The sequence below is a fragment of the Orcinus orca genome, chromosome 19, assembly GCF_937001465.1.
Source record: "Orcinus orca chromosome 19, mOrcOrc1.1, whole genome shotgun sequence".
In the NCBI taxonomy this organism is placed as follows: Eukaryota; Metazoa; Chordata; class Mammalia; order Artiodactyla; family Delphinidae; genus Orcinus; species Orcinus orca.
The window spans coordinates 18,923,884-18,939,619 of record NC_064577.1 but is presented as its reverse complement, the minus strand read 5'-3'; the positions used below and the strand labels follow the sequence as shown (position 1 = coordinate 18,939,619).

The 15,736-nt window shown below is 43.5% G+C and overlaps 1 protein-coding gene across 7 annotated transcripts in view; it reads right to left on the bottom strand.

Annotated features, from left to right (window-relative positions):
- ULK2 (unc-51 like autophagy activating kinase 2) overlaps positions 1-15,736 on the bottom strand; it is a 65,604-nt gene that overhangs the window by 14,146 nt on the left and 35,722 nt on the right. For 5 of the 7 annotated variants that reach the window (XM_033422781.2, XM_033422782.2, XM_033422785.2 and 2 more), the window contains 5 exons: positions 13,183-13,243; positions 7,520-7,657; positions 4,255-4,400; positions 2,461-2,541; positions 315-601 (listed from right to left, as the gene is read on the bottom strand). In XM_033422781.2, the coding sequence (XP_033278672.2) occupies positions 315-601; positions 2,461-2,541; positions 4,255-4,400; positions 7,520-7,657; positions 13,183-13,243 (713 nt within the window). The remainder of the gene's footprint in view (positions 1-314; positions 602-2,460; positions 2,542-4,254; positions 4,401-7,519; positions 7,658-13,182; positions 13,244-15,736) is intronic. The other 2 variants (XM_033422784.2, XM_033422783.2) reach the window with 2 other exon arrangements.

Here is a 15,736-nt window from a genome sequence, read left to right as displayed (position 1 = left end):
GAACTTATCAGAACCCTGCTCTTTTGGTTTGGATTGACCCATCCAGCCTTGGCCCGGGAACCCCAGAGCACTCCACCCACAATCCCTAATAAAGGCATGTGCCCAGGTCCTGTCTCTCTCTGCACTTTGACTTGACTTCCCCGTGTGGCATCTGGGTGCTTCTTCCAGGACCGGTGAGTAACCAACTTCTCTATTTCAATTTCTCCTGTGGTCCGTTGCTGGACCTCAGCTGACCACCCGGAACAAAATGCCCCAGTTAATAAATGTTAATTTAGCAAAGTCACAACATCTACAAAAGGGCTTAATAAACACACCTTAGTAGGGGAGCCAATGATTGTTGGTAATGGAGTTTTGAAGAACCAGTCGGAACTCCGCGGGGAAGACCCCGCGTGCTTGGTGGGAGAGGTCCCAAGGCTGCCGGGCCGACTGGGCTGGGGGGAGCAGCTGCACCCAGCCCCGGCGTGGGACGGGCACACGGGGTCCGAGTGCTGCTTTCTGAGCTTCTGCTTGCTCTGGTAGATGTCAGTGAGGGTGGAGGCGCTCTGCAGTCTAGCACCCAACAAGAGTGGCTGGGGCGACGGAGGCTGCGGCACGGGAGAGCCTGCCGAGGACACAGAGACAGCGTTAACCCAAAGGGAAGAAGAAGTGCAGGGCAAAAACTGGCGAGTTAAGAAGACACCTCTTCAAGGAGAGTTCCAATGAATGTCTTGTTTCCTGTGAGATATTCCAAAAGTTGTTTACCTGGCAAGAGACATTTTTTGGCATCCTTTACAAACAGTGACAAGCACACTGCCGTTGGCCTTCCCAGGACACAGGGGTTAGTGACGACGGGTCTGTCGGCTGTTTTACCAACAGCGGGCACACAACTCAATTAACATAACGTCTAGTCAGCACCACAGAGAGCTAAAGAGCGCGTAAAGCCAACAAAAACAACAAAAATCTACATGGAACGAGATGATTTTCACTCTTTATATCGACATGTATGTGTGTAGTATCAATGTAATTATTCTCTTTTCTCACATAGCAACTAAAAGAAACTTTTCAAGCTAAACTAGAATAGCTCTTTATTCAAAAAAGAATGTTGGAAAGAAAATTAGAAAGATAATATACTTTTCCTGGATTTTGTCTAAAAATAACAAGCATACGCATATTTTTGTCAGTTTCACGAAATTCATTTAAAACCTAAAGTGTCCATCTTCTCTACAAAGAAAACACTTGTCCACAGATATTATTGCCTCTTAAGGGGACTCTGGGGGATGGGGTCTTGATACGATGAACAGCTGGCTACAACAAGAGGATTCCCCCCCACAAACCCTGCTGTTGCTGACTTAACATTCACTAAGCCTGGGGCTCCAGTTACAAATTCCTTGGAGTTTCTTGCAAGCTGAACTACCACCAATAACGTTAAAGACACACAAACCTTCTTAGTGGCTGATAACCATCACCTTTCCCCAAACAGGCAGCAATAAACAGGAGCTCTTGCTGCCAACCACTCCTGGCTTATCTCATCCTAAATCTACCATTTCACTTTTCAGAACTGGGTTCTGCCATACATGTGTGTATACACGTACACATACACAAATAAACACTGACAAAGTGTTATGATCTGGAGAAAGTTAATCAAGCTTTATTTTTAAAGAAACACAAAATATGAAACACTAAACCTAGAAAAGAGTGCTTTTCTTTTCTCTAAAAAACCTCTGATTGATTTTTTTTTTTTTTTTTTTTTTGCAGCTGCGTTAGGCCTTTGCTGCTGCGCGCAAGCTTTCTCTAGCTGCGGAGATGGGGGGCTACTCTTTGCTGCGGTGCACAGGCCTCTCTTGTTGCGGAGCATGGGCTCTAGTCGTGCAGGCTTCAGTAGTTGCAGTGCACGGGCCTAGCTGCTCCGTGGCATGCGGGATCTTCCCCGGACCAGGGATCAAACCCGTGTCCCCTGCGTTGGCAGGTGGATTCTTAACCACTGCGCCACCAGAGACGTCCCAAGAGTGCTTTTCTAAGTAACAGAGCATTCCTTTAACTGCCCAACTCCTCAAATGCACATACAAAATTTGACTTATCAAAGTGTGATTTGCACAGATCTTTTCAGGCATGTATATTTTATATAATAAAGCAAATAAACATCCATTAGTTTTTTTTTATCTGATGCTAACTGGTAGCTTTTATCAAAACCAGTATTAAAGTAATGAAATTTCATTTTCTAGATTGATTTTCATTATCTGTGGGACAACAACCAGAGTTTAGCCAAGTTGTGTAATTCCTAGGACTTAGTCTCATAAAAGAATCCTATACGTAGGCGATAACCAACCGGCAATGATACACTAGAGCACATTAGCATAAAAGACAGGAGAGCAGAGAAAATACTTCACGTAAACTCTGTTGGTTTGTTAAGACTGGAAAAACATATCTTGAATTCACTTACGATGGGATTTAAACTATTAACACTGCGAGTCCATCTCCTACCTGACCAGTTCCTGCTCCTGGATTCCTGGCCCTGAGGATGCCCACAGCAGCACTGACTAAACTGCTCAGGAATGGTGCCAACTGTGAAGAAGGGAAGGGTAAAGCAGGGAGAAATGGCTCACAACTAATATAGCATGGAAAAGGCGACACATGCACAGATCGTACATTACAGTTGACACAATTTAGCGAAGATGTAGTTCAGCTCACATGTCCTAAGCCACAGCGTGCTGGGCACGCCGAGATCAAAGCACCGTAGGACCTGCCCGGAGGGCAGAGACTGGGTAAGAGCCAGGCAAACCTTTGACGGAGGTCTCGGGCGTGGAGCTGCCGGGGCCCAGCTGCTGCCCGTCCACCTGCCGCATTCCCCTCCCACTGAGGTTGCCCCCGGGCTGGCCCAGCCTGACTGTGTGGGTCACGGTGATTCTGGGTGGCTTGTGCCTGGGGACGCTCCTCAGAACTCACTGGCCGTCGAGAGCCTGCCCACCCCTCCTTCCAGCCCTCTGCCCCGGGGGTCAGGCCTACAAGGTGGTCAGAAGGGGCGCCCTGCGGTCCCTGCTTCCTACCCGCTCTCCCTCACAGCGGCTGCCCAGGCGCTCCGTGCACATTTCTGCAGCCCCCTTCTTTGCATCTACCGCTGCGAACCCGAATTAGCAAGAGTGGGAGGCGGGGAAGGCTTCCGGGCGCTCAAGTAGACGAGAGGCGTGCGTCTCCAGCAGCGGCGGAGCAGTGGGCAGAGACTCGACCCCGAGGGAGGGCCGCGTCCCTGAGAGCAAGTGTTGGGGCCTCGTCCGCAAACTCCGGGGAGCCCGGGGGCCTCTGAGGGGGCGAGGACGCGCCAAGACTTTGCTTGAATAAGATTTTTCATTTAAGAGTAGTGTCCAAACCACTGCCACAGGGAAGTGGTGACATTAACTTTTAAAAAACATCATCACTGTGGTTTTCGCCTTGTGAACCGAGGATGCTGGGCGAGGCTTCGGTCCCGCTCGCTCCGCCTGCTTCCGAGGCGCGCCCCTCCCTCCCAGTCCTACTCCGGGGCGGAGATGGAGGGGGTGGGGCCTCCCCCTTTGGATGCGCGTGCGTGTGTGCGCGCGCGTGCGTGTGTGCGCGCGCACGCTTGCCCTCCCCGCTCCCGTTCTCCCCCACGTCGCCGCTAGGAGGCCGCTGCTCACCGTCTCTGGATCTCTGTTGCCCTGGCCTCTCTCGCGTGTGTTCTGAAGCGGGAGCGTTTTCTCTTAGCTAAGCCCCTGAAAATGTGGTTCGAGGTCTCCCTGTTGGGTTGGGATTGGCTGTTCTGTGGCCTCCCTGCGTGCCTTGGGCGGCTGTTTTCGAGCTCCCCGTGTTGCTCCCCGCGGTGTCCAGGAGAGGTGGGAGGATCCGCAGTGGAGCTGCCACCCGGTCGCCCCCGCAGCGGGAAGGCCTCTGGTGGACGTAACCCAGCGCTGTCACGTACTCTACTGCCTTTTAATCCTCCTAACTCCTAGTGCCAAGTAGGGTAGGCATTTTATGTACTTTCACCTAGGGTTTCTGAGTTTGTGTTTAGAGCCCAAACCCAGTGGAGATGCTTTTTATCCGCAAGACCCATTTATATCATCCTGTTTCCGACAGCGGTCTTAATGGCTTTATACAGAGATTCTCAAGAGGGAATCAGAGAAGGGTAGGGTTGGAGGGGCGGGATGTGGCTCCCAGTCAGCTGGGACTCACTGCCATCGTGAGCCAGTGTTCCTAAAGGGAGTGTCATGTCGCACTGGTCACAATGAAAAAAGGTTGGAAACAACTGCTATAAATTCTCCTTACCCGAAGGGGAAGGTGAGTAAGGCCTGGAAGACCCCGTGGAGAGTCTTCGTCCGACCGCCTGTACTGCGTCTGCCGGCACCGGCGAGCAGGATCCCAGCCGGGGGAAGCCCATGGGGCTAGTGTTAGACCTTCGTACCGCCGCAGATCTAAAGGGAAAAATAATATTACTCCCTCACCGGCAGGTTCTAGGACTTTATTTCTGTCTTTTCTCCTAAAACTTCCTAACAATATGCCGTGGAGTAGATTTTTTAAACATATGGAACGTAGTGATATGCAACAAACATAAAACCTATAAAATTATACAGAGTGAGGTCTCCCTCCCATCCTTGTATCTGTCTACCTAATTCCCAACACTTCCTCAATCCTGCTCAAAAGGTTACCATTATTTTTAGTTTCTAATGTATCCTTCCAGAGTTCCTTAATTCAAAAACAAGAAAACTGAATATATAATCTTATTTTCATCTTGTTTTAACAAAGGTAATAGATTCCATGCCAATCATTTTCAACATTTTTGTCTTAGATCCCCTTTATATTCTTTTTTTTCTTTTTTTTGCGGTACGCGGGCCTCTCACTGTTGTGGCCTCTCCCATTGTGGAGCACAGGCTCCGGACGCGCAGGCTCATCAGCCATGGCTCACGGGCCCAGCCGCTCCGCGGCATGTGGGATCTTCCCGGACCGGGGCACGAACCCGGGTCCCCTGCATCGGCAGGCGGACTCTCAACCACTGCGCCACCAGGGAAGCCCCCCTTTATGTTCTTAAAGTTACTGAAGATACCAGAGTTTTTATTTATGCAACTTATTATATCTATTGATTTTTATGGTACTAGAAGTTGAAACTGAGAAATTTTTGTAATTATTAATTCATTAAAAATAATAAACTTATGACACAAGATTATGAAAAATATTTTCCAAAACAAATTATTGAGAAGCATGACATTATTTTGCAAATCTCTAACGTCTGGCTCAAGAGATGGCAGTTGGGTATTCATAACTGTTTCTACATTCAGTCTGTTACATGTGTTATTTTGGGAGAAGTACATGAAGAAAACACTGCCTTATAAATTTGTAACTGGAAATAGGAGGAGCACTTTGGTAGCCTTTCAGATACTGTGACACTCCTCTTTGATGCCACCCCAAAACTCAGCAAGTGGTCATTTCTAAGATCAGCTGCAATATGGAATCTGAAACCACATCGGTAAAATTTGTACTCTGTTCCATTAAACTCCATTCTCTGGCAAAAATATCTTGTACTTGGAATGGATCTTATATCTATGTATGCTTTTTAAAAAATTTGGTCATTTGGAAAATACTGGTTGACAGAGTTATGCAGATATTCCGAACGCTGACGCATTATACAATATCAAAAAGTCACATTCATATCAAAATATCACCACCAACTTAGTTCACTTTTGACAAAATGGCTGTCAACACCACAGCCACAGCTGTCCTCTCAAGCACCAGGTGTTCCATGAAAAAGTGGCTAAAAGTCAGCTCACCATGAAAACAACCATACAAGGGCTTTTCCTTAGGACCACTACTCCAATGTGAAGCAAAGGTGCTTTATGCCTACTTTCCACTCAAGGTGGAGATTTTCAAAGAGAGATAATACCTTTCACTGTTTCACTAAAGACACTCCTAGGTACTATAAGTGTGTGGAGGTAAGGAGACCAGGGCTAACAGCAGAACGGGAGCCACTCCCGTGACCTGTCCTGAGGCACCAGCAGCTTTCCCATCACAGCGTTCACACCAACAGTGCACGTGTCAGCGCAGTGAAGAAAGCAAACAGTATCCTGGAATTACCATGGAAACGGTCTCCACCTCATGGACCCTCTGAAATGGAGCCGCAGACCACACTTTGAGAACCACTGCTAGTGCACTGTTATTCACTTTGCTTTTTCCATTTCACAATGTACCTTGGAAACCGCCCTACCTCACCACACAGAGAGCTTCCTGACTCTCTCTGGAAGGTGTTCCACTGTCACAGATGGATCAGAATAAATCTGTCCCTTACTGGTGGGCACTGGGCTTATTGCTCATCCGTTGCTATTATAACAACTAACCACTTTGTATACATACGATTTTATACACAGGCAAGGAATATATATCTTAGAATAAGTTACCAGAAGCTGACTGATGGGTCAAAGGATATATGCATTACTGATTTTCACAGGTATTGCCAAATACTCTTCCTAGAAGTTTTCTTAATTTACATCGCACAAGACGGTGAGGATCCTTTTCCATTCACTGAGCTATTCCTTTGGTGGGTCCTTTTAATCTAAAATCTTGTCTCCTCCAATTTTGGAAAAAAATTTCATAATTATTTCCTGGAAATTTTCTTCCTCGCTATTATAGTTTTCTTTCTAGAATGCCTAAACTAATTAATCCTTGAAGATTATTATTAATTCACACTTTCCATCTTCTTGATTTGATTATCTATTTCAAATATTTCCTCAACTCTGTCTTCCAACATTTACTTTTGTTTAGTTCAGTTATTCTGTTTTGTAATGTCCAAGAGGTCTTTTTTACTTCGCTTGTTTTCAGTAGCATTTCGTTCTTACTTACAGATGCAGTCTCTAACCCAGCTCTGAGGTACTAGTTCTTCATGTAAGTTTTCCTCTCTTTGCACTCATGCACCTTCCTCCAGATGCAGCTTTCCTGCTGTCAGCCATCCGCCTCCGTCTGGCCACCCCGCCTGAGCTATGACTCCGGCTGCCCTGTTTTGCCTGAGCCCCGCCTGCTCACACACTTACCCTGCCCGGTGGCGACAGCAGGCACCCCTCCGTTGTTCTCTTTCTCACTTCCAGAAACGCATCGGAAGCGGTCACCCACTCAATACATATTCTCGTTTTACTTGTCTTTGTGGGCTTATACCTTTGTCATTCCTTTTCTACTTGAGTGGGGTTTTAGGATGTGGGAGAAATAAATAATATGTACATAGTCTGCTAAAACTGGTGAGATTTCATTTTTTAACAAGTTCTTCCTCAATTCTTAAAAATAATTACACTTGTGGACAAATATATATATATATATATATATATATATATATATATATCTCATACTATATTAATTACCCAGCCAAGCTTAAATATCATTTAAATAGATCCATTACAAAAAAATTTATTATTATTCAATTTTGTACATCTCCATTATACACATACGTAAGTGTCTAAGTCGACCATGGAAATTAACAGATGTTTCAATCACAACAACAACAATTTTAAAAGAAAGGAAGAAGAATTGGGAAAGGAAGCAACTGCTAGCTTACCTTGGAGAGCCATGCAGATTTGTGCCAGAGCTGGCAGTGGAGGTGAGGTTCTGCTCTATGCGCTGGTAGTTCCTTATCTGAGTAGGGACGGGAATGGGGGTGGCTGCGCTGTGAGGGGACACAGTGGGCTGACACTGCCTGCAGACATCATTCATTGAAAAAGGAAAGAAATACAAGTGAGACCGCTTTCCTTTCATCTGACGCATTGGTGGTATTTAGAGGAAATTCTATAAGAAGCCAAATGATCACTTCTGAATGTGAATAAGAAATGATCATCTTGAAAATATACATAAAGCCAAAAAACCCACACTTGTCCTTTACAGAAGTCTACTGGTCTGCACATGCACACTGAGGAGGAAGGCTTGTAAGAAGAAGGGGACAGAGGCCCCTCTGCAACAACAGGAAGAGCCACAGGCCACAAAACGCAGCTTCATCTGCTCACCCTCTGCTCTTCACTCCTCATGCAAGAGGAAAAATACTTCTAGGAAAATATGCTGGGTACAAGAACAGGAAGTTCAAGAGTAGAGATGACTGGAATGTTTACAAAGTTATGAGTGCAGTAAGCATTCCCAAGGAACTTGGACTTTGATGCAGACTGAAAATACACTGTGTGACTCTCCCTATACACTGTGTGACTCTCCCTGCACATAACCCATCTGAGGTCCACATTTTGTAGTGTAGCTGGTTTCTTTCCTTGCTTTTCATAAATTCAGAAACAGCATGTCCTTAGATGACTTTCAATTCAATTTACAACATACCTTAAAACATCAGGGACAGTACTGGGCCTTAAGAAAGATGAGTTATTTCCTTCTTTTGCCCTTCTGTAATTCTAAAAAAGCCACAATCTCTCCCATTTTTGCCCAATTACAACCTTACAGAGATAAAGAGATTATATATTTAGTTACCTAAACAAACAATATGATTATCTTCTAAAGTGTCACTTTAGAACTTTTGGAACCATTACTTCATATTTAAATAAAAAGAAAATCTAGGGACTTCCTGGGTGGTCCAGCGGTTAAGACTCTACGCTCCCAATGCAGGGGGCCTGGGCTGGATCCCTGGTCAGGGAACTAGATCCCCCATGTCTCAACTAAGACCCAGCACAGCATGCATGCACGAATGAATAAACAAATAAATATTTAAAAAAAAAAGAATCTAAGAGACAAAAGTACCCCCAAATTATAAATCTAGATATTAATGGGTACACTAAATAAAGATGTAATCAGGGACATCAGTAACATAAAGGTGGGGGGCAGTATACTCTTATACTCTATACGAGTAGAGTTTTTATATGTGATTGAAGTTATCAGTTTCAAATAGATTGTTATAACTTTAAATTATTTTATATAATCTCAATGGTAACCTCAAAGAATATACCTACAGAATATACACAATAGGAAATGAGAAGAGAATCAAAGCATATCAGTACTGAAAGAAACAACAAGATACAAAGGTAGTAAGAGAGGAAATGAGGGACAAAAGAGCCACAAGACATACAGAAAAGTAACAAAATGGCAGTAATAAATCTTTCCCTGTTAGGCTGGAAGTGAAAGGATGGAAAGAGATATTCCATGCAAATGGTACCCAAAGGAGAGCACGGGTGGCTACATTAACATCAGACAAAATAGACTTTCAGTCAGATGCTGTTGTAAGAAACAAAAAAAGGACATTATATAATGATAAAAGGGTCAATTACCCAGGAAGACATACGAATTATATATATCCATGCACCAAACATCAGCACTACCACATATATGAGGCACATACATAACAGACTTGAAGGGAGAAAAGACAATTCTACAAAAATAATCACAGGCTGAACCCACACCCTCAATCATGGATAGAACAACCAGATGGAAGACCAATAAAGAAACAACCGCCTGAACAGCGCCACAGACAACAGGACCTAACAGACGCTGCAGAACACTCCCCCCACTGACAGAACACATTTTTCTCTGATGCACTGGAAACATTCTCCAGGATGTACCACATGGTAGGCCACAAAACATATCTTAACAAATTTAAATCATACAAAGTATCTTTTCCAATCAATCACACAGGATAGAAACTAGAAATCAACAGCAGAAGGAAAACTAGAAAATCCACAAATACATGGAAACTAAGCAATGCAACTCTTAAACAACCTATGGGTCAAAGAAGAAATCTCGGAAAAAATCAGCAAATAACCTGAGAAAAAGAAAAATGAAAACACAATGTACCAAAACTTATGGGATACAGTCAAAGTAGTGCTAAGATGAAGTCTGTATCTCATGTTCGAAAAGATCTCAAATCAGCAACCTAACTCTATCCCCCAAGGAACTAGAAAAAGAAGACAACTAAACTCAAAGTTAGCAGAAGGAAGGAAATAACAGGTAGATGGCAGAACATATACAGATTATGCATCTTGATTTATTCAGAACTCTTTTTCTAAGATTCTGGTTGTCTTCCACTTGAGGGAAGGAAATAATAAAGATTAGAGGAGAGGTAAAGAAAACTGAGAAAATGGAAAAACAATAGAAAAAAAATCAAGGAAACTAAGAGTTGGTTTATTTTTTTAAAATAAAATCAATGAAATTGATTTTATCAAAATCAATGAAATTGACAGACCCTTAGCAAGATTAACTAAGGATAAAAGAGAAAAGACTCAAAATCAGAAAGGAAAGAAGGGACATAAAAATGCCACAGAAATAAAAAGGATTTTAAGAGAATACTATGAACAATTGCTTACCAGCAAACTGATAACCTAGAAGATACAGAAAAAATCCTACAAATACACAAACTACCAAGACTGGATCATGAAGAAAGAAAATGTGAACAGACCCATTACTAGTAATGAGACTGAATCAGTAACTGAAAACCTCCCAACAAAGACAAGTCTAGGACCAGATGGCTTCACTGGTGAATTCTATCGAACAGTTAAAGACTTAACACAAACACCCAAACTCTTCCAAAAATTTGAAGAGGAGGGAACACTCCCCAACTCATTCCATGAGTTCAGCATTACCCTAGTACCAAAGCCAGACACAGACACTACAAGAAAACTAGAGAATATCCCTGATGAAATTTGATGTGAAAATCCTCAACAAAATACTAGCAAACCAAATTCAACAGCACCTTAAAAGGATCAAACACCATGACCAAATGGGATTTACAGTATACCACCATTAACAGAACAAGGACAAAAATCACATGATCATCGCAATTGATGCAGAAAGAGCATTTGTCAAAATCCAACACCCTTTCATGATAAAACCACTAAATAAAATAGGAACAGAAGGAAATTACCTCAATATAATAAAGGTCATATATGAAAAGCCCACAGCTAACAGCATACTCAATGGTGAAAGACAGAAAGCCTTTCTTCTACGATCAGTAATGAGACAAGAATGGCCACTCTCAATACTTCTATTCAACGTAGAATTCCCAGCCAGAGCAATTAGGCAAGAAAAAGAAATTAAAGACTTTCAAACTGAGGAAGAAGTAAAATTATCTCTGTTCACAGATAACATGACCTTAAATGTAGAAAACTCTAAAGATTTCACATGTAAAAAAACCCCAAAACATATTAGAGCTAGCAAACTCAGCAAAGGTGCAGGATACAAAATCAACACCCACAAATCAGCTGTATTTCCATTTACTAAAAATGAACAATCCCAAAAGGAAATTAAGAAAACAATCTCACCGACAATAGTATCAAAAAGAATAAAATACTGAGGAGTAAGTCTAACCAAGGAGACAAAAGACTTGTATGCTGAAAACTACAAAACACTGCTAAAAGAAATTAAAGAAGACATCTCATTTCCATATACTGGATGACTTAGTATTTAAGATGTCAATAGTACTACCCAAAGTGTTTTATATGGATCAGTGCAATCCCTATCAAAATCCCAATGGCGGGGAGGGGGAAGGGTAAGCTGTGACAAAGTGAGAGAGTGGCATGGACATATATACACTACCAAATGTAAAATAGATAGCTAGTGGGAAGCAGCCGCATAGCACAGGGAGATCAGCTGGGTAGTTTGTGACCACCTAGAGGAGTGGGATGGGGAGGGTGGGAGGGAAGGAGACACAAGAGGGAAGAGATATGGGAACATATGTATATGTATAACTGATTCACTATGTTATAAAGCAGAAACTAACACACCATTGTAAAGCAATTATACTCCAATAAAGATGTTAAAAAAAAATCCCAATGGCAATTTTTGCATAAATAGAAAAATAAAAAAATCTATCCTAGAATTCATGTGGAATCTGCAAGGACCCTGAATAGTCAAAATAATCTTGGAAAAGAAGAATAAAATTAGAGGTCTCATACTTCTTCTTTTTATTTATTTATTTATTTTTTTGCTGCACCACATGGCTTGTGGGATCTTAGTTCCCCAACCAGGGACTGAACCCAGGCCCACAGCAGTGAAAGCACTGAGTCCTAACCATTGGACCGCCAGGGAATTCCCGGAGGTCTCATACTTTTTTATTTAAAAACATATTTCAGGACTTCTCTGGTGGCGCGGTTGTTAAGAATCTGCCTGTCAATGCAGGGGACACGGGTTCGAGCCCTGGTCCAGGAAGATCCCACATGCTGCAGAGCAACTAAACTCGTGCACCACAACTACTGAGCCTGCACTCTAGAGCTCATGCTCCACAACAAGAGAGGCTACCACAATGAGAAGCCCATGCACTGCAACGAAGAGTAGCCCCTGCTTGCCACAACTAGAGGAAGCCCGCGCGCAGCAAGGAAGACCCAACACAGCCAAAAATAAATAAATTTTTTAAAAAACATATTACAAAGCTACAGTAATCAAAACAGTGTGGCACTGGCATAAAGACAGATCTATAGACCAGTAGAGCAGAACAGAGAGCCCAGAAACAAACACTTGCATACATGGACACATGATTTATGACAAGGGTGCCACCACCACTCAATGGAGAAAGGACAGTCTCTTCAGCAAATGGTGCTGGGAAAACTAGACATCCACATGCAAAAAATGAAACTGGACCCTTATCTTATGCCGTATACAAAAATCAACTAAAAATAGATTAAAGATCTAAATATAACAATATAATATATAACCATATAAAAGTATACGGAGGGACTTCCCTGGTGGCACAGTGGTTAAGAATCCGCCTGCAAATGCAGCGTACATGGGTTCAAGCCCTGGTCTGGGAAGACCCCACATGCCACGGAGCAACTAAGCCCGTGCGCCACAACTACTGAGCCTGTGTTCTAGAGCCCGCGAGCCGCAACTACTAAGCCCGCGTGCCACGACTACTGAAGCCTGTGCGCCTAGAGCCCGTGCTCTGGAACAAGAGAAGCCAGCACAATGAGAAGCCCCCGCTCGACACAACTAAAGAAAGCCGGTGTGCAGCAATGAAGACCCAACACAGCCCAAAATAAATACATAAATAAATAAATGTATATTTAAAAAAATAAGTATATGGAGATCTGTTCCACAACATTGTGGATATACTTAATGCTATTATTGAACTCAAACTGAAAAATGGTTAAGATGGCAGATTTTATGTTTTTTAACACAATTTAAAAAGTTTTTAAAGAATAGATTGTGAAACAAAGTAAATTTTACATCAAGAACACAGAGTTCTATAATTTACTCACACACACAAAAAATATGAAAAAATGTTTAGTGAAATATATGCAAACATACCCTCCACACACCAAGAACTCATTAGAAGCACGTCTGCCAGCAGTGCCCATCAGCATATCATCTAAAGGGAAAAGAGAAAAATACAGTCAGTTCTGCTATACCACCTGTTTAAAAAATGTATATATATTGTTCCAACATGACTATTAGGAAACAATCTGATCACAGTACGAATTTACCATTTGCTTATGTTGTGATTTTGCCCATGAGTAACAACAGGTGAGCACGGAACACTGCACCCAGCTGAATTCACAGGCTGCCAACATCAGGTCTTTTCAGGGTAAGTGTATTGCAGTGTATACATATTTCTTCACCTTTTACCATGTGCAAAATCTGTGCTGTTTTTATCATGTTCCTTTTCATGTGCCATGGACAAAGGTTTTGAGTGTTGTGCTCCTAATCCTAATTTGCCCATAAACTCTGTGGTTTTTACTGAACTACTTTGCAGGGTGTGGTGACTTTTAGGAACATGTGTGTCACGTTCTAGTACAGCTGCCTGTATCCGAAGTCTAATTCACTCTAATGCTGGAGCACCCACACTCCTGCATGACACTCTCCTGTGTCTTGCACGGGTAGCTGAACAAGATGTCATGAAACTGGGGCCTCTTGGACACAGATGCCACAGGCCATCTTCATGCTCAGATATCACTCGTCTAAGGGAATAGAGCACAGCTCAGAACACAGGGGCCTGTCGCCTCTACACCCACTAGATCATACTGCCCTGTGTGACCTTTACATGGCTGCAAAGGTATAATTCATATGTGTTGATGTGAAATAGCAGTGTTGACCAAATAATATAAATTTTTAAAAATAAAATAAACTATGGTAACCTCAAAATACTCAAAAAGGAAAAAAATAATCACAAATATCCTTTTGAATGGCCCTACATGGAACTGAGAAACACATTTACTTTGGTCACTACTCTCATGAAGCTTACATTCTAGTAGTGAAAGAAGGTAATAATACCAGGAAGTGATAAGATGTATAAAAGGAAAATGAATCAGGGTAAGGGGATAAAGAGAGGGGCAAGAAAGGAGTCGATTTTAAAGACAACAGTTTCCTACGGAGGAAACGGGGCAGAGGGGACAGGGTTGGAAGCTGGAGTTCACTAAGAGTTCACCTCTTCATTTTGTAGCTTTGAGTTTGGAATCATACATCATTATGAAACAAAATTAAGTCAAAAGAAAAGAACAAGCCCTAGAAATCAAAAATAAAATGAAGTGATAGAACCTAATCATATATCAACTTGGTAGCATAACCACCAGAGGGGAATGAATGCTTTCTTTCTTTTCTTTTTTAAGTTCTTTATTGAGGATTTTTTGTTTTTGTTTTTGTTTGGGTTGGGTCTCCGTTGCTGTGCGTGGGCTTTCTCTAGTTGCGGCGAGCGGGGGCTACTCTTCGTTGCGGTGCACAGGCTTCTCATTGTGGTGGCTTCTCCTGTCGTGCAGCATGGGCTCTAGGTGCGTGGGCTTCAGTAGTTGTGGCGCACGGGCTTAGTTGCTCCGCGGCATGTGGGATCTTCCTTGACCAGGGATCGAACCAATGTCCCCTACACTGGCAGGTGGGTTCTTAACCACTGCGCCACCAGGGAAGTCTGGGGATGCTTTCAAGTGACTTTAAACTCAGTAATTTAATTGGGGGGGGGGTGCGGGAAACACCCAACTCCAGGCCCCTGGAGTCCTCCTGTTCCACCTGAGGCGAGAGGAAGAATCTGAAACACCTGTGAAGTTCACAGCCCAGAGGCACAGGCTCAACGCAAGGCAGAGCCCCAATCACAGGACTCGCCCACTCCTCACCACCACATCACTAAAGGCCTATTGACAGCAGGTCCTTTCACCCGGTACATCATGTGCGCCTATCAAGAAAGAATTACGGGACTTCCCTGGTGGTGCAGTGGTTAAGAATCCGCCTGCCAACAATGCAGGGGACACGGGTTCGAGCCCTGGTCCGGGAAGATCCCACATGCCACGGAGCAACTAAGCCCGTATGCCACAACTACTGAGCCTGTGCTCTAGAGCTCACGAGCCACAACTACTGAGCCCAAGTGCTGCAACTACTGAAGCCCCCATGCCTAGGGCCCGTGCTCTGCAACAAGAGAAGCCACCACAATGAGGAGCCCGCGCACTGCAACGAAGAGTAGCCCCCGGTCGCCGCAACCAGAGAAAAGCTCGCGTGCAGCAACGAAGACCCAACGCAGCCAAAAATAAAAAAAATAAATTTATTTTTTAAAAAAGAATCTTATTTCTTTAAACAACAAAAGAAGAAAGAATTACAAGGCATATCAAAAGGCAAAAAAAAAAACAAACACTTTTTTTTTTTTTTTGGCGGTACGCGGGCCTCTCACTGTTGTGGCCCCTCCCGTTGCGGAGCACAGGCTCTGGACACGCAGGCTCAGCGGCCATGGCTCACGGGCCCCGCCGCTCCGTGGCATGTGGGATCTTCCTGGACCGGGGCACAAACCTGTGTCCCCTGCATTGGCAGGCGGACTCTCAACCACTGCACCACCAGGGAAGCCCCCAAAAAAACACACTTCGAAGAGACAGAGAAAGCATCAGAA